Source organism: Natator depressus, chromosome 2 (assembly GCF_965152275.1).
Source record: "Natator depressus isolate rNatDep1 chromosome 2, rNatDep2.hap1, whole genome shotgun sequence".
Lineage (NCBI taxonomy): Eukaryota > Metazoa > Chordata > Testudines > Cheloniidae > Natator > Natator depressus.
In genome coordinates, this window is record NC_134235.1 from 254,902,595 (window position 1) to 254,921,715 (window position 19,121).

The 19,121-nt window shown below is 47.2% G+C and overlaps 1 protein-coding gene across 1 annotated transcript in view; it reads left to right on the plus strand.

The window, feature by feature from the left end:
* The first annotated feature begins 706 nt into the window (after nt 1–706).
* Nucleotides 707–19,121, plus strand: part of LOC141983347 (vasoactive intestinal polypeptide receptor-like) — a 183,304-nt gene continuing 164,889 nt past the window's right edge. Inside the window, exon 1 of the mRNA XM_074946399.1 lies at nt 707–1,022. Within this exon, the coding sequence (XP_074802500.1) occupies nt 966–1,022 (57 nt within the window). The 5' untranslated portion in view covers nt 707–965. The remainder of the gene's footprint in view (nt 1,023–19,121) is intronic.

Below are 19,121 nucleotides of genomic sequence, written 5' to 3' on the forward strand. Positions count from 1 at the left end.
AAATCCAGCTCTGAGGCCCATTCTCTCGCTCAGCTCACAGAACCATAGGGTTAGAAGGGTTTCAGAAGGGCAGCCCTGTTAATCTGTATCAGCAAAACAACCAGGAGCCCTTGTGGCACCTTAGAGACTAACACATTTATTTGGGCATAAGCTTTCGTGGGCTGGAACCCACTTCATCAGACTGCCGGGGTCATCTAGTCTAACACCCGGCCAAGATGCACACGACCTCCCTGCCTCAGTTTACCCAGCTATAAAATGGGCCGACACGCCCCCTCTAGGCAGCGGCAGAGGGGAGGTTTAATGAGCTCGCTCCCCGACGCGCTGGGATTAGCGTTAGGTGGAGGCCGAAGCGGGGCTCGTTTCTTGGAGCTCTGCAGAGGGGAAGGCGCAAACAGGCAGCGCCCCCGTCCCTGTCCACACGGGCGGGTCTGCAAATGCCCAGGGACGCGCCCAGCTCAGCATCAAGCCGGGACTGAATCGTCTGAACATCCCCCGGCCCGGTTCCGCTGCCCTCGCCTGCCCCGGATCCATCGCTCCAGCCCCGCTGCGCCCCCTCGCCTCCCCCCTGCCGCGCTGCCTGGATCCCCGCAGCCACCCCTCTGGGCACCTGCCTGCTCCCATTGGCCGGCGCGGGGAGCCCCCCAGCCGGAGGGCGGAGCCGCAGGGCTGGCCCCAGCCCGGCTGCGGCGTGAGCCTCCTCCTCCTCCGGCCCGGGATTCGCTGCGCGGAGCGCGGGGGGAGGCTCCCAGTGGCACCGGGGCAGCGCGGAGGAGCGGGGATGGCTCGGGCTTGGCAGCGCTGAGCCGCGCCAGGTGCGTTCCGCCCCCGGGATCCCGGGGAAGGAAACACCCAACTTCAGCCCGGGCCGGGATCCGTCTCCCGGAGGACCTGGCCTGAACGCCCCGCGGCAGGCGTGGGGGGGCACCGGCCCCGGGGGGCACCTTTTCCCCTCCACCCCAGCCGGCATGGAGCCGCCAGCCGCCTGCCTTTGGCTCTCGGTGTTCAGCTGCCTCGTCGCCTGGGTAAGTGCACGGCCCCGGAGCGCCTCCGTGGTGCTCCGCTCCGCTCGCCCGGTGCCTTCCCGGTGTGCCCGGGCGCAGCTGAGCGCTCGTCTCCCTGCTCCGAGCCGGATCATTCATTGGCGCTCCGGCCTGATTTTGCGGGGAGAAACTTTCGCCGACTTCCGAATGTTGTGTCTGGACGTGCGAAGGGGCAGGTTCGTCCGGTCTTTCTGCCCGATCAATCTCGGGACGCGCAGGCACGGGGCTTGTCCTGCGGAACCTGCAGGGAAAGGGGCTCTGGGGCTCACCTTAGTTTAGTTGGGTTTTTTTGGCAGGGGGCTGCCCGAGGAGGCCGTTTCCTCTTCTGCAGCATTTGCTTCTTGGAAAGTGCCTTGACCTGGAAAAGAGCTCAGGGAGGGGGAAATCGACTAGAGAGCTGCGAATAATGGGATGAAACTCAGAGGACGCTGAATGTTGGGGCAGATCGGTTTGGTTGTGGAATACACTTGGGTGCAAGCTGCAGCGTTCAGGTCATTTGACTCTCAACGGGGCAAAGCACTCGGGTATGTACCCGGTGGGTACGCCAGTGCCTGGAACTGGGTGCCCCTGATAGCCTAGTGGGGCTTGTCTGTCTGTCCGATTTCCACCATCCCCTTCTCAGGATCAAGCCTCTCGGCTTGCCCGGCTCCCTCCGCCCCCGCAGGACAATGCAGAAGCCACCCGGCAAGTTACTTCTCCAAGTGTTTGATTATTTGTGTTATTTCACTGTCAGTAGGAAACCGGGTCTTATTGGAATATTTCACCAGGGGGCTGCTCCTTAAAGCTCCTCTCCTTGCACCTATTCAATGAAGCTAATTGCTGTATTTTACTGAGGAGGATTGAGAGGCAGCTGAGGCTGCATATGCCCCCTTAATTCAAACCCTGGCTTGCATTCATTCGCTCTCATAACCAATAAACCCGCAACATTCCTTCAGCGGCACCCTGTTGTGGTGGTGAGGTTGCTCGGGGTGACTGGGGTTAGCCCTTGTTTGCTGGATGGGAGTCGGTTTCATTTGCTCGCTGTCCCTTCAGTTCCATGACCGAGTTTTCCCCTAGAAGCCAGTCTGATCTCCCATGGACAAAGTCAACCCAATTCAATGGAGACAGGTTTCAGGTGGGGTAGCTGTGTTAGTCTGTAGCAGCAAAAAAGAGGAGTCCTTGTGGCACCTTAGAGACTAACAAATTTATTTGAGCATAAGCTTTGGGCTAGAACCCACATGATGCCCAATTCAATGGAATTTCACAGCATGGGCAGAGCCACCCAACCCTGGCTTTTGCTTCTTTCCTCTTTCATATGGCTCTCCCAGGTCCCCTCTCCTCCAGGCCTGTGAAATGAGACAGTGAAGCAAGTTCTGTTTTTGCTCAGCTTGGAATATCCAGCATCTTCCATTCCAAAGCCCAGGTGGGCTAGATTTTCAGAATAAATTAAAGTCAGTGCTTTCCTTTTGGAGAAGGACATAAACAGCTGGTGTCCAGCACTTGAGCTGGGGAGCAAACGATGAGGGGAAACAGGGAATTCACGTAAGCACAGGGATCCGAGCCAGATCCTGCTCCCACTAAAATCTATGGCAAAATTCTCATTGACTTCAATCCTGGAGGCGTGAGGAAATCATCTGGGGCCCGGTCTTGGAAACACATAGGCACAGTAGCAACTTCACTCCTGTGAGCAGTCAAAGAGGCTGCCGGGGGTGCTGGAACAATTTGTATAGTGGGGGGTGCTGAGAGCCATTGAACCAAACTGTAAACTCTGGATATCATGGAAACCACTTCAAGCCAGGGGGAGCGGCAGCACCCCCCGCACCCTTAGCACCTATGGAGGCTACCCCAGTTACTTGTGCAAGCGTTTGCAGGATTGGGCCCTTAGACTGTAAACCCTGTGGGTGGAGACAGGGTCTTTATCTGTGCTTTGTACGAGCACTAACCTCCTGGTGCTCTGTGATTAATAAGAACAAACCATAAACTAGCGGCTCTTCTGGGTCAACCTTGGCTTCCTTTTAACTGTCTGTTTCCTTGTTTTGCTACATCACTGTTAATTTTCTCATTGTAGTGCAATGATCATTGATTTTTTTCCCCCTATCTTACTTTCATGATATTTACCAGACTTTGCTAGACCTCAGCTTCTATTGATGGGGCAGACAGAATAGTGCCAGAGATCAGCTTTTGCAAATGCCTTCACTAACATGAATGCTGAGCCTACTGCTGTAGAAGGGGTGATGTCAGTGTTTGAATGAAGAAAAGGAGTACTTGTGGCACCCTAGAGACTAACCAATTTATTTGAGCATAAGCTTTCGTGAGCTACAGCTCACTTCATCGGATGCATACTGTGGAAAGTGTAGAAGATCTTTTTATATACACACAAAGCATGAAACAATACCTCCTCCCACCCCACTCTCCTGCTGGTAATAGCTTATCTAAAGTGACCACTCTCCTTACAATGTGTATGATAATCAAGGTGGGCCATTTCCAGCACAAATCCAGGGTTTAACAGGAACGTCTGGGGGGGTGGGGTAGGAAAAAACAAGGGGAAATAAGTTACCTTGCATAATGACTTAGCCACTTAGTTTGAATGCTAAGGAGAACTCCAGAGAGCCAAAGAGTTGCAATGCATTTCAGAACCAAAGCTGAAACAGCGATAATTTTGCCATGGGATCTGGGATTGCTTAGTGCACTTTTCCTTTTAATTTCACTGTGATGATTAATTGGTCTGTCCTTGAAAAGTTTTAAATAGCAGTCCTGCTCTGGTCAGTATGAAACAAAAAGTTCAGTGTCATAAAACTATTGTAGCCAGGTGTTTTAACTGCTCTTGTAAACTTTCCCCTTGCTGCTACATAACTCAGACACTCACACAGGGAAAACCAGGATATATAACTTCAAACTGTTGATTGATTGTCTGCTATCCTGCCTCTTGCAGCAGCCAGTGCCGAAGGCTTCAGAGAAAAGCAATAGATGTCTTTTCATTTACCTTTGATTTAAAACCAGGGTAATGTCACTGACTTCAGCTTTCCAGTGGTGTAACTAAAATAAGAATCTGGTCAACTGAGCCATGAACATGACTAGTGGAAAGTATTTTGGCATGTACGCATCGAATGAGATTTCAGTCATTCAAATCGCTCTGCAAATTCCACTTTCTTCCAGATTTAAAGATCAGTCTGGGCTGGCCAAATTGGCCAGTGTAGTATAAACTGTGTTTGGCCTGTTTCACCTACAGAAATGTAGTTAAACCAGAGTAAAATTGATGTAAGTGAATGCCAAATCAGGCTCTATGTTTTTTCCAGTGTTCAAATTGCAAATTAAGTGACCCAGGATGATTCCATATGTCTGTAACCCGCACCCATTTAGACTTGTGTGAAAACCACTGGCCAACTTCTGACTCTTTCATTCCACTACTCATTGGTAGGGGGGTTGATGAAAATGTACATAAAGAAACCGACTCTTTCAAAGAAGATCCATTGTATTCACTGTCCTTAGAAACCTTTATTGTAATTCCAGCATCTTTCTGAAGGTTGCTATTACCATCTGCCACACACACGTTGCAACTCCTCATGATAACAGAACCCTTTATAAAACTTAAAATCCTTGACTTTTGCTGGCAGTGCTACAAAGCTGCTCTAAGAGGTATTATATATATGTAAACATTGATCATACACAGTGTGTGGTTGAAGTTTTTCAAAGATAATTGAACCCCCAGTTCAATTAACTAGGTTCCTTTGACTATTTCAGCCTATAGGTACATGCACTGAATTCTGTTTACATCATACATATGCTTTTTAGAACATTATGGTTAGAGGTTAACAGAGCTAGAGAAAATTAAATGCAAAATGGAGTGGTAGGTGTCATACTTGGAATGAACATTAGCAGAATGTTACTCTAGTCCGCAGGCACTTCAGCGCTGGTTTTCAAAAGATGATCATCAGCCACCAGGGATCACGAGTCCTATTTTATTTGTCAGAAGCATGAAAAATACTGAGAGCCAAATAGGGGGAGGAGGTGGGTGGGGTGGTCGGAGCATACTGGGAGGGGAGTGGGTCCGTGCGAGGGTCTTTCTCCCATGAAGTGGTCTGCGGAATGGAGAAAGAGAGAGGACTGCTGAATTGCAGTATATTACTGTGCCAGATACCACTGGCATCTGGAGTCAGATGGGACCATGGACAAAGAATCTTGCCTGATACTCTGGCAGGCAGGTTGTGTGTGTGTTTCTGCCTCAGTTTCTTTGTACAATCATTTTTAAAACATTATGAGCCAAACTCATCCCTAGTGTAACTTCAGGAGCGGTGTCACAACCATGCGGTTGCACCGGAGATGAATCTAACCCGATAGGATTTTTTTTGCCTTGAGTCGGTGACCAGATGTCCCCTTTTTAAAGGGACAGTCCCATTTTTTGGGACTTTTTCTTCTCTAGGCGCCTATTATCCCCCACCCCGTGTCTTGTTTTTTCCACAGTTGCTACCTGGTAACCCTCCCTTGAGTACTAGCTACGCGAATCAAAATGATTAACAAAAACGAACAGATTTAACAGGCCTTCCTCTCTCACTTAAACCAGTTCACACTGGTGTAACTCTATTGACTTCTGTCTAGGTATAAAGTCCTTATCACTGCAGTATCTGAGCCCCAGTCTACGCTGGGGGGGTGTCGACCTAAGATATGTGAATAGCGTAGCTGAAGTCAGCATATCTTAGGTGAGGACGGCAGCGAGTCAATCGCTGCCGCTCCCCCGTCGACTCCGCTTCCTCCTCTCGTGAGCTGGAGTTCCGGAGTCGAGGGGGAGTGCGTTCAGCGATAGATTTATCACATCTAGACAAGACGTGATAAATCGATCCCCGATAGATCCATCACTACCTGGCGGATCGGCAGGTAGTGAAGACCTGCCCTGAGTGTCTCACAGGCATTAATGGATTTAAAGTAGAAAGGTATTATCCTCATTTGACAGATTGGGAACTGAGGCCTGGGGTAGACTATGAGCCAGGTCCTCAAAGGTATTTAGGCACCTAACTCCCATGGGAATTAACATGAATTAGGTGCCTAAGTACCTTTGGTCATGCCACTTTAAGGTCCAGATCCTCAATGCCATATAGGAACTCGGTGTTGGAGCCAAAAATGGACCCCAAGGTTTCCTGAGGCCCAGTCTAGTACGCCTCCTCTAGGTCATCTTTCCTACCCTCCTGTGAAGTTACTTCTGATTCTCACCATTGTAAGTGAGAGGAAAATGAGGCCCAATAAGTGAACAGAATGGGTAGAAAAGGGCTCTGGTGATAGACCATGGAGACTTTACCCCGGGCTACTAGTTCAAATCAGCCCATACAATTAGTGACCAAACTTCAGAGCTAGCTAAGATCACAATAGTGGCATATGTGATCTTCCAACTACATCCGAGAAGATGTTCTTGCACCCAGGCCTCATACATGATCTATATCATAGAATCATAGAATATCAGGGTTGGAAGGGACCCCAGAAGGTCATCTAGTCCAACCCCCTGCTTGAAGCAGGACCAATTCCCAGTTAAATCATCCCAGCCAGGGCTTTGTCAAGCCTGACCTTAAAAACCTCTAAGGAAGGAGATTCTACCACCTCCCTAGGTAACGCATTCCAGTGTTTCACCACCCTCTTAGTGAAAAAGTTTTTCCTAATATCCAATCTAAACCTCCCCCATTGCAACTTGAGACCATTACTCCTCGTTCTGTCATCTGCTACCATTGAGAACAGTCTAGAGCCATCCTCTTTGGAACCCCCTTTCAGGTAGTTGAAAGCAGCTATCAAATCCCCCCTCGTTCTTCTCTTCTGCAGACTAAACAATCCCAGCTCCCTCAGCCTCTCTTCATAAGTCATGTGCTCTAGACCCCTAATCATTTTTGTTGCCCTTCGCTGGACTCTCTCCAATTTATCCACATCCTTCTTGTAGTGTGGGGCCCAAAACTGGACACAGTACTCCAGATGAGGCCTCACCAGTGTCGAATAGAGGGGAACGATCACGTCCCTCGATCTGCTCGCTATGCCCCTACTTATACATCCCAAAATGCCATTGGCCTTCTTGGCAACAAGGGCGCACTGTTGACTCATATCCAGCTTCTCGTCCACTGTCACCCCTAGGTCCTTTTCCGCAGAACTGCTGCCTAGCCATTCGGTCCCTAGTCTGTAGCGGTGCATTGGATTCTTCCATCCTAAGTGCAGGACCCTGCACTTATCCTTATTGAACCTCATCAGATTTCTTTTGGCCCAATCCTCCAATTTGTCTAGGTCCTTCTGTATCCTATCCCTCCCCTCCAGCGTATCTACCACTCCTCCCAGTTTAGTATCATCTGCAAATTTGCTGAGAGTACAATCCACACCATCCTCCAGATCATTTATGAAGATATTGAACAAAACCGGCCCCAGGACCGACCCCTGGGGCACTCCACTTGACACCGGCTGCCAACTAGACATGGAGCCATTGATCACTACCCGTTGAGCCCGACAATCTAGCCAGCTTTCTACCCACCTTATAGTGCATTCATCCAGCCCATACTTCCTTAACTTGCTGACAAGAATACTGTGGGAGACCGTGTCAAAAGCTTTGCTAAAGTCAAGAAACAATACATCCACTGCTTTCCCTTCATCCACAGAACCCGTAATCTCATCATAAAAGGCGATTAGATTAGTCAGGCATGACCTTCCCTTGGTGAATCCATGCTGACTGTTCCTGATCACTTTCCTCTCATGTAAGTGCTTCAGGATTGATTCTTTGAGGACCTGCTCCATGATTTTTCCAGGGACTGAGGTGAGGCTGACTGGCCTGTAGTTCCCAGGATCCTCCTTCTTCCCTTTTTTAAAGATTGGCACTACATTAGCCTTTTTCCAGTCATCCGGGACTTCCCCCGTTCGCCACGAGTTTTCAAAGATAATGGCCAAGGGCTCTGCAATCACAGCCGCCAATTCCTTCAGCACTCTCGGATGTAACTCGTCCGGCCCCATGGACTTGTGCACGTCCAGCTTTTCTAAATAGTCCCTAACCACCTCTATCTCCACAGAGGGCTGGCCATCTCTTCCCCATTCTGTGATGCCCAGCGCAGCAGTCTGGGAGCTGACCTTGTTAGTGAAAACAGAGGCAAAAAAAGCATTGAGTACATTAGCTTTTTCCACATCCTCTGTCACTAGGTTGCCTCCCTCATTCAGTAAGGGGCCCACACTTTCCTTGGCTTTCTTCTTGTTGCCAACATACCTGAAGAAACCCTTCTTGTTACTCTTGACATCTCTTGCTAGCTGCAGCTCCAGGTGCGATTTGGCCCTCCTGATATCTTTCCTACATGCCCGAGCAATATTTTTATACTCTTCCCTGGTCATATGTCCAACCTTCCACTTCTTGTAAGCTTCTTTTTTATGTTTAAGATCCGCTAGGATTTCACCATTAAGCCAAGCTGGTCGCCTACCATATTTACTATTCTTTCGACTCATCGGGATGGTTTGTCCCTGTAACCTCAACAGGGATTCCTTGAAATACAGCCAGCTCTCCTGGACTCCCTTCCCCTTCATGTTAGTCCCCCAGGGGATCCTGGCCATCTGTTCCCTGAGGGAGTCGAAGTCTGCTTTCCTGAAGTCCAGGGTCCGTATCCTGCTGCTTACCTTTCTTCCCTGCGTCAGGATCCTGAACTCAACCAACTCATGGTCACTGCCTCCCAGATTCCCATCCACTTTTGCTTCCCCCACTAATTCTACCCGGTTTGTGAGCAGCAGGTCAAGAAAAGCACCCCCCCTAGTTGGCTCCCCTAGCACTTGCGCCAGAAAATTGTCCCCTACGCTTTCCAAAAACTTCCTGGATTGTCTATGCACCGCTGTATTGCTCTCCCAGCAGATATCAGGAAAATTAAAGTCACCCATGAGAATCAGGGCATGCGATCTAGTAGCTTCCGTGAGTTGCCGGAAGAAAGCCTCATCCACCTCATCCCCCTGGTCCGGTGGTCTATAGCAGACTCCCACCACTACATCACTCTTGTTGCACACACTTCTAAACTTAATCCAGAGAGACTCAGGTTTTTCCACAGTTTCGTACCGGAGCTCTGAGCAGTCATACTGCTCCCTTACATACAGTGCTACTCCCCCACCTTTTCTGCCCTGCCTGTCCTTCCTGAACAGTTTATAACCATCCATGACTGTACTCCAGTCATGTGAGTTATCCCACCAAGTCTCTGTTATTCCAATCACGTCATAGTTCCTTGACATCACCAGGACCTCCAGTTCTCCCTGCTTGTTTCCAAGGCTTTGTGCATTTGTATATAAGCACTTGAGATAACCTGTTGATCGCCCCTCATTCCCAGTATGAGGCAGGAGCCCTCCCCTCGCAGACATTCCTTCCTGTGCTTCCTCCCGGTATCCCGCTTTCCCACTTACCTCAGGGCTTTGGTCTCCTTCCCCCGGTGAACCTAGTTTAAAGCCCTCCTCACTAGGTTAGCCAGCCTGCTGGCAAAGATGCTCTTCCCTCTCTTCGTAAGATATAGACCTGTACATATAAGAAACACTATGAGTGGTCTGTATTCTCAATACTTAGCCTGTAAACTTTGCAGAACAGGATCTGAATTTCTTCCATTTCTGTCCATTACAATGGAACGGTGGGCAAATGTCCATGGAGGGAGAAAATATCACATTGCAGTTGGTACTTGGCCCTCTTCTTGACATTCTTAGAAGGAGCGGCCAAGTACAGAATGGGCCAGTGAGAACCTCTTCGTCTTGGGTTTCTCTAGGTCGCAGCTGCAGTAATGAAAAGCCACTTCCAACCTTTTGTGCTGTATATGTTCTGTGCCTCAGATTGGAGAATCTTTAACTCATTGTGTGACGAGTGTCAGAGGCAAGCCCACTTTCCAAACGCAACAGGTCCAATGCCACTGTCATGCCAGCTTCACGCTATTGTAATTCTGCTGACTTGAATGGAATCACTTCTGACCAGCATTGGTGTCAGGGAAATCCGAATCCAGGGCCCAGTCATTTTGCTTTAAAAAGGGAAATGTGGTAAATGTAGCCTTGAAAGTGTGGAAGCGAAATGTGTAGCCCAACTCATTCTGAGGCTGGGTGGCCCTATTCACTATCTGTCTGACTCAGGATGAGAAGGTTTTTCGTGCAGAGGAAAGTGCTTTGTGACTACAGAAATCTCTCTTCTGGTTAGCAGAACTGAAACTGCTTTCCAACAAATCCTCTGGTGCATGCCATGATTACCAGTAAAAGGGTGATTGCAAAGAGGGAGAGGGGTGAGGAAATTCTGACCATTGTACCATCATCCCAGTGCTTGTACATCTGCCCTACATCAGTTTAGGAGAGTTCTTTCACTGTTAGGTGAACATTTTTCCTCATAATATTTCCCTGATCTTGCATTCTCCATGCACTCAAACTCAGAGGGCCTGATCTTCAAAAGTACTGACTGCCCATAATGTCAGTCAAAGTAAATGGGAGCTGTGAGTGCTCTGAAAATGAGGCCTTGGTTGACTTCATTGGAAGCAGGATCTGATCCAAGGTATTGAACTAGGACCTTGGAAGACAAATGACAGTGATGATTACATTAGCCCTCATCCAATATTAAACTGGTTATCTGCACAGCAGAGAAGTATGGCAGGTGTGGACCTCTGTTTATAGGTTAAGCAATCTTCTGTTCCTCACCCCTCTTTGCCTGCAACTTGCTGCCGGTTCACTTGGTTTTATGCTTGACTGCCACAGATCCCTGGATGGTTTCCTTTGCCTCACTGTGCCTCAGTTTTCCCTTCTATGTAATCAGGATAATACTTCTCTCGCACACAGGGAGGACTAATTCATTAGTGTTCACAGAGTGCTTTGGTGGGAGGTGGGAGTTTGAGGTGTAGAGTGGTGTTGGGGAGAGGGATAGCTCAGTGGTATGAGCATTGGCCTGCTAAACCCAGAGTTGTGAGTTCAATCCTTGAGGGGTCCATTTAGGGATCTGGGGCAAAAATTGGTCCAGCTTTGAGCAGGGGGTTGGACTAGATACCTCTGGAGGTCCCTTCCAACCCTGATATTCTATGATTCTATGAACTGCTAATTGATTGATTGCTTTGCCAAATGCTTCCTTAATCCCTGGGCAGTCCCTTTATTCACTTAACTAGATAAAATTAGATTGGATCAGGATTGTGTTTTAAATGTTCTAAAAGCATCTCGAATGGTAGATATACATAAGTGCTAAGTTTTATTCTAATAAGGACGTTAATAATAATAATAAAGGCATTAGAGTTCCTGTAACTGAAACTAGGACATGATTCGAGCGCTCTACAGCCTCCTATCTGTGTCGCAAATTACTTTTAAACTGCTTAGTCCTGTAACTAAAACTGTACAGTGGAAGAGGAGCCACAATCATGCTAACAATTACATTGCAATAAATGCCAGCCTGATCTGATGTAAATGGCCCATCAGAACATTTATTAAACTGGGGGAAGCAATCTTGGTTTGAGATGTGGCTACGCATACAGGAATTCTAGTAGTGCATGCGGCTGATATTCACTCCTCCCTGACCTATTTTGCCTTTCAGTCACGTTGGTGTAAATCAGGAGCCATTCCCTCGAAATCAGTGAAGTGACAGTGGTGAAAAGTTAATGTAGTGAAATTAGGTCCTGTAATTTTCAGGCAGTTGGTTTTATGAAGTGCTTTCAGGGACGCAGTTAATGTGCAAGGAACTGTCTATGAGTCTGCGTGTGTAGGGCTGGTTTAAACTGGAATACTAGGACAGTGCAGGGATAGCATTTTATACCTACTGTATCTCCAGGACCCAGACGTATTTTGGCCCGTATGCACTACATGTATTTTAAAAACCCACACGTATTTTATGCTAGAAAAAAACACCACACCCAATCAACTCAACATGATTATTGTAAACATTACTAAACAGTGTCATAAGTCACATTGCATGCATTTTCTTATGCCCAGGGAGTTACCTATCCTTCCATCTTCACCACATCTGACCCGGGCAGACAGAGCTTTTTATTTGGATTCGCATTCAGGTAGCCGAATCAAATCTGATTTGTGTGGGATTTTTTTTTTCTTCTAATAGATTTCACAGATGGAATGAAAGATCGACATGGAGACCCTAATTCTACTTTGATAGCAAATTGCTGTGAACTTCAGGATAGGAGCAGGATCAGAGAAGAAAGTGTCATCGGGATAGAGTGGGGTGAAACGTTTCAGAAGAAAGTTTTATTTGCTGAACAATGCAGATCAGGTTGACCGAAACATGTCATGAATTTGTGTCAATTTCACCAGATTGGTTTTGGTCAAAAAAAAGACCTAAACGCAGCTAAAAGAAATCAAAATGTTTTGTTTCAAAAGTAATGAAACAAAATGTTCAGATTTTTTTATTACAAACAAATTAACTTCAAGTTTATTGTAAACAAATTCAAAGTTTTTAAAAATTCAAAAATGAAATGTTTTGGGATTTGACCTGAGACAATTTTCTTTTTTTTCTTTTTTCTTTTTTTTTTTTTCAATTGTTTCATCGGCTGACAAGTTCGCGTTTCAGGATCAACCCAAGACGATTTTTGTGTGTGTGCTGCAAACAAACAGCAAACTGAGTCATTCACATAGCTTTCATGCACACGCATTTTGATCTTATGCCAGTCTGAACTGGCGTAACTCCATTAACTCTAACAGAGTGACTCTTAATTTACTTCCGTGTAAGTGAGAACAGAATCAGACCTATAGACTCCCCTCTTCCTTTCTGGAACTGAATATATCAGGCCAGTACTCAGCTGGTGGAAATTGGCATAGTCCCATTAGCTGCCATGGAGCAACACCGATTTACATTGGCTCAAGCTCTCATGCCTTATTCGCAAAGTTTCTTTGTTCAATTTTATGAGCCTGATTCTCTTCTTCTAGTTTTACAGTGGTATAATTCCAGGGACTCTGCGGGAATTATTACTCCTGATAGTCACGTGTAATTCGCTATAAAATCGGCCCCTAAACATAGGAATCGTCACACATTTAAAAATGTTACCTGGAAAGCATACATCTAGAACACACTGGAGATAAAAATATCAAGAACTTTGTGTCTCATTTGTAAAACCTGAATGTGCAGAATATCCCTTTAAAATATATTTCTTTGGGTTGCAAACATTATTCTGTATTTAAGAGATGTTTTTAATGCATAGTCTATATCATAACCAACAATTACAGATTTGCCTTTATTCTGTTGTTACTGTGTCCATACTAATGTCCTCATCTATCTAATGTAAGCAATCTAAGAAATTCCATACAAGTAACTACATTAGAAGAGCATTAAGGTTACAAAGCACTGAAAAGTGAGGAAATGTCAAAAAATTAAGGCAGCCCATGCAACCTTAAATCTACCTCTTTGTACATGTGCATTACAACAGACTTTAATGACATGCTCACGTAATGTTTTGTTTTGGCTGGGCCCCTGATTTATTCGGTGCATAGTCAAAAGTGGACTTTGTTTCCACTATTTCTTGAAAACAGCCAGACCATTTTGGCTCAAAGTTTATGTACAAATAAATCCATTCCCGGGCCAAGAAAAAAACGTGCCAAGTTTGAACCCAAAGGATAAAAATCTGTTGAAGATCCATTGAGCATCTGAAAATGACCATTTAGAAGGAAAAATCTTGGGTGACATTGACTCTAGACATTCTTACACGCTTAGCTTGGAATAGGATATAGATCAGGTGCACCATCATTTATCATAAGCCTGCACCATCCTCAGTACACCTGTGACTAAATTCAGCCCCTGGCCTAAGTGCACCTTCCATTGAATTCCCTGGGAGTTGCACCTGCTTGTATGAAGGACTGAGTCTGGTCCCCACAGAGAGCATCCTTATGCTTGCTTTGCATACCCAAGCCTCAGACCTCAGCTGTGGCCATATCTACGAAGTACAACTGAGATCTTGGAGAGGGGGTGTGTGAAAGCTATTTCTCAGAGGGCTGCACTGAGCTACTTGTGTCTAGGTATGGCTCTTAGGGAGGATCTGCCAGCTAGGGATTGCTGGAGCAGTGTTGTCCAGCCAGGCTCCCTTCCCTTCAATAATCCTGATGCCCTCATGCTGAGGATTGCAGGGGTAGTGTTGGAGCTAGGTCTGTTAGTCTCCTCTGATGGGAGAATCCCCAGCTCGGGAGCTCCACCCCTTTGTGGTACACAGCAGAACAGGGCTCGACTGAATCCACACTGAGTTAACAGAGTCCAGTGGTTTATTCCTCGTGGCTACAGCATTGGACTGGGACTCTGGAGACATGGGTTCTGTTCCTGGTCATGCTGCTGGGTGATGTTGGGAAAATCACTGCCCCTCTGTGCCTCAGTTTCCCCATGTGTAAAATGGCAGTAATGATCTCCTTTGGGAAGCGCTTTGAGATCCACTGCTGAAAAGAGCTAGGCATTATTATTGAACACCAAATCAGTGCTAGTTACTCTTCTATGCTGCTTACACCATTTTCTGTCTCACTCGCACCCAATATGCAACCACTGTTTAGGTTGTCCTTGGTTTTAGCCTCTGCAGCCTAAGCATTATAGGACCATAGGACGCCCGCACAGCAGACGTATGGTCTTTTTCCACCTGGAAAAATCAGCAGCACAAAAAAGTCTCTGTTGAGGCCATTCCTGGTTTCGCCAGAGTTTGGAGGGAGGTCAGAAATCACATGAAGAATTACTGCCACGCCGAGGAGTCTCCAGCTATGCTGCCTGCATTTTTCAGGCATGATATTAAACAGTTCTGCAGTGCTGTGTGTGGCCTAGCTATGCCATGCATCTAATTCTGTTGCTGAAATGATCCCCTCAGCTGTATTTTGCTGTCAGTTCTCTGGGATCCTCTTGTTTCCAGAATCAATGCCTGGGATGGCAGATTCCCGTAGCTTGCAAAATTTCTCCCTACAAGGCTTTTCCCTTTCAGCATCTCTACTCCACGGATAGGGCATGCACTGTGCGTCTGCTTGCCGAGGAATTCTTTCCATATGACCCCTCACTCATGAGTCCTGTCAGGGAAATGAGCGTTTGTGCCCTTCTTTTAGCAACAAATATATTCTAGCTTGTCTCCAGCCTCACTCTGTACAGCGTCATTCTTAGTGTGCATTGATCTTGGGAGCAATACTTGGGATACTTTTTGCAGGGACAGTGGGCCGGCTCTTACGGGGTGTGAATCAGCGGAGCTCCAATAAAGTCCATCGTCTACAGACATACGCCAGCTGAGGATCTGGTCCATGATGTTCACTTCTTATTATTTTGAGCCCTAAATCCCTTACCGGAACATACAAGCCTGGTCAGTGTTGTGGATGGGAAATCCCCAGGGGACATCCAGATGTGGAAGGCAGTGATGTTGGCACTTCAGCAGGTCGCTCTCTTTCCTTTGAGTCTCAAATGACCCCTGCCCCCCGAATAGTGCTAGGGGAACACTATACTGCCAGAGGCATCATCTTCTGGATGACACAGAGCTGACTTTTTTTTTTTTAAATCCTGCAGCCTCACGACAAGGATAAGACAAACCCAAGGACTTATTGCTGCACGATCTTCCAGAAGCACAAAATTCTCTTGTGGGAAAATAGTTAAATGACAGACTCATGGATTATAATGTTCAAAAGGAAATAAGCCTCAGGCAATTCACAGGGACTTATTAACTCTGGAACGCCAACATATGCAGAATGGAAAACAACCGAAAATGGGGACAGAAAAGAGAGAGGGGTGGGGCTTGTAATGACTCCAGGGAGAGATTCTTTGTGGGATTTCAGATCCTACCAGCCAATGAACACAGCAGGCAACTGGCGTTGCAGTGAATTAGATACTGTTGATAAGATCTGTGCGCGTATCCGCAAGGTGCCAGGTTGGTATTTAGTGTCTCTGTTTGTTATGACTGTGGAATGAAATCTTCCTCCAGAAGGGCAAAGCTGTAACTCATCTGAGAGTATCTAACGGGAACCCTGTCAGCTCTAGCTACACGGGACCAGGTCCTGAGCTCAAAAGGGATGCACAAATAGCTTTGCAACACCTTCTGTGCTCCCCTGATTCTCAGGCCATCCTGGCGCTGGATTGGTGCCCCACGGGAATCTTTCCATAGCCAGATCTGCCGCCTTAAGGACAGCTTAGCTTTGGGGAAGCAGCACCAGTGTATGGGGAAAGTGAGGCTGCAGCCACCTGATTGAATGGGCTTGTGTCCCGGCCACCTTCTCGTATAACAAGGCAGCAGTAAAGTCTTGCCTTTTATCCGTCTACCCCAGAGGCGCTGGCAGGATTTGTTACGGACAAACAAAAAGGCAACTGTGTGTTTGACTCCGGTTCCCTTCCACTCCCTCTGTTTGATGACAAATCAATGACACATTTCGCTGTAGCTGCCTGGATTGGGCGTTACACCCCTGGCATCTTGGAGTCCCTGTGTTTTGTAATTATTTCCTCTCTGCCAATATACCACTCAGGCTTCCTCAGCTATCGGCTGTGAAAACAAACCCAAAATATATAACACAGCCATTGGATGCAGCCCAGCCGGCGGGAGGATGATGCAACTAAAAATAAATGCCCACATGCCCTGCAAAGCAGCCAACAGCCAGAAATCAGGCATCTACTTGGCGTGGGGCTTTAATTAACAGAGAGAGGTCAAACCCTACGCTCAGCCGCTGTAGGGGGCACTGGACTGGGACTCGGGGGCCGTGGGTTCAATTCCTGGCTCTGCAACACAAACTCTGATGTTGGGCAAGTCCCTTCGTCTGTCTGTGCTGCAGTTCCCCAGCTGTAAGAGAGGGATAACGAGGCTGCCTTTCTCCTGCTCTTTGGTTAGATGGCAAGGTCTTTGGGGCAGGGACTGTACGTAGAGCACCTAGCACAATGGGGCCCCAATCTCCATTGGGATGTCTAGGGGACGTCTAGCCCATGGCAGCGAGCCTCCCAGCCTGGGTCAACAGACTCGGGCTCGCACTGTTGTGCTAAAAATAGCTATGTAGACATTGGAGCTTGGGGTGGAGCACCTGGCATTGGCCACTGTTGGAAGACAGGATACAGGGCTAGATGGACCTTTGGTCTGACCCAGTATGACCTTTCTTATGTTAAATGGACTAACACTGGGCTAAGTGAGAGATCTGAGAAAGTAGTTGTCAGTGGGGGAACCATCCTTAAATGGGGGAGTCTGGTGGTGGTCCACAGGGATCAGTACAGGGCCTGACGCTATTCAACTTCCTCAAGGACCTGCAAGTGTAATATAAGAGCTTGGGCTCTGAAGCCTAGGGAGAGGGGTGAGTGCTGTCTCCAGAGCTATTTTTTAAGGCAGTGGCTCAAGGCCAAGCTTGTCGACCCAGGGTGGGAGGGTTGCTGCTTCAGGCAATGTACACATACGCCTAGAGGGTCCTGTAATGAGCGTGGCCACTCCGCACAGCAAGAGGGCACCCAGATCAAGTATAACTTTAACACCACTCCCTTGGTTATTACCGTCCACATGTCAAGAGCATTTAGCTGCCGTGTTAACTATGGTCTTGCCAGTGATGATGCCCAGTTTGTCATTTACTGTTTCTGCAGACCTCAGTGTCCTCCAAAGGGAGAGCTTCCTAGACCAAAACTGCCCTCCCCTAAGGGTGGTATTCAGCCCTGTCCATCTAGACACCGCCTTAGTCCTCAAAATAAGACTGAGCAGGGACTCATCAGCAGAGCTGATCGGGAATTTTTCAACAAAATAGTTTTTCATTAGAAAATGCTGATTCACTGAAGCAGAAACCAACATCATGTGGGAATGGACCAGCTTTGACAAAGCTTTTGTTGGCAACGTTTTCTCGGGTCCGGGATGGAATTTCTGATCAAAACAAGAGAGAGCATGCACACCACATCCCAGAATGCTGCCCAGCCTGGTAACGCAACAAAGATACAAGAGACCGAAGTTGAAGTTCAGTTCCCTCTTCTACCCTGAGTCACAGTGGTGACTTGAACTTGGGTTCAACCCCACATTTTGGGGTTCATGCCGGAACCAGATGACTATTGACTATTCAGGGCTGTTGAGTTTGGTTTTTCATAACCAAAACCTTCTGAAGATTGTTTTATTTTATTTGTATTTTTTTTGGTTTGGTTTGGTGTTAATGGAAGAAGGAAATTTTTTTGAAATCTCAAAGTTTCACATCCTGCACAAACCATTTCCTCCCCAGCTCACCAAATTAGTGCCTGGCCATTGGTGTGGCACTCCGCCCAGGGATGAGTTTCACTCAAATACTCCAGCTCCAGAGTTACCACTCTTGCTGGGAATTGGCAGAACAGGAAGGGGGATGCTAAAGGAAACAAGGTTAGAGATCCAGGCTGAGGTCAAGTGATATAGGGCTTTAAGTTCCAGCTCCTTCACCTCAATGCAGTGGAAAGCCAATGGAGGTATTGCAAGAGGAGAGGTGGGTTGACAAGAGAGTTGGATGGGAATTTTCCATCAAAACGTTTCTTCAACAGACAACGTGGTTTTTGCAAAATGGACATTTTCAATGGTGAAAATGCTGATCTTTCAGATTTATTTTTTTTCCCCTGTCAGGAGATGTGAAACATTTTGGACCCTGCCATCATTAATCTCTGCATCAGCCTGAGCTGCTGTGGTACCTCATGGACGTTGTAGTTCAAGTGGCTCATGTCCCCATTCTCTTATCTGGGCTGGGCTCCACAGTTGGACTACATCTCCCATGATGTCTGGTGGCTCACCCACATGTTTGAGTATTTCCAAATGGACGTTGTTTTTTTTTCCAGAGCTTTTCATTTTGCGGCAAATTTCAATATTTTGACTTTTCATCCTGATTCGGGATGCAAACAAACGTGAAAGCATCTGATATTCACTTGGGATGGAAATTCTGTTTTTCGATCAACATAAATTGACAAGTACAATATTAGCGGGATGGGAGGTGATGTTACTGGCAGCCTTTCCGTCAATCACCATTTACTTTGAAGGCCTTATCTCCTTATCACAATTATTCCATCGGTGTCCTGTCCACTTGAACTCGGGTCACCAAATGCATAGTGCGTTGCTGCTGATGTTCTGCTGGTTAAATCGAGATGGATTGTTTGCTTCATTCACGGTTTGCTTGTTTCAGCTGATTCCCCAGGGAGTCATCTCTTTCCATGTCTGTTTGATAGACTGTAATCTCTCCAGGGCAGGCACTCTCTTCAGATCTATTGTTCTGTGC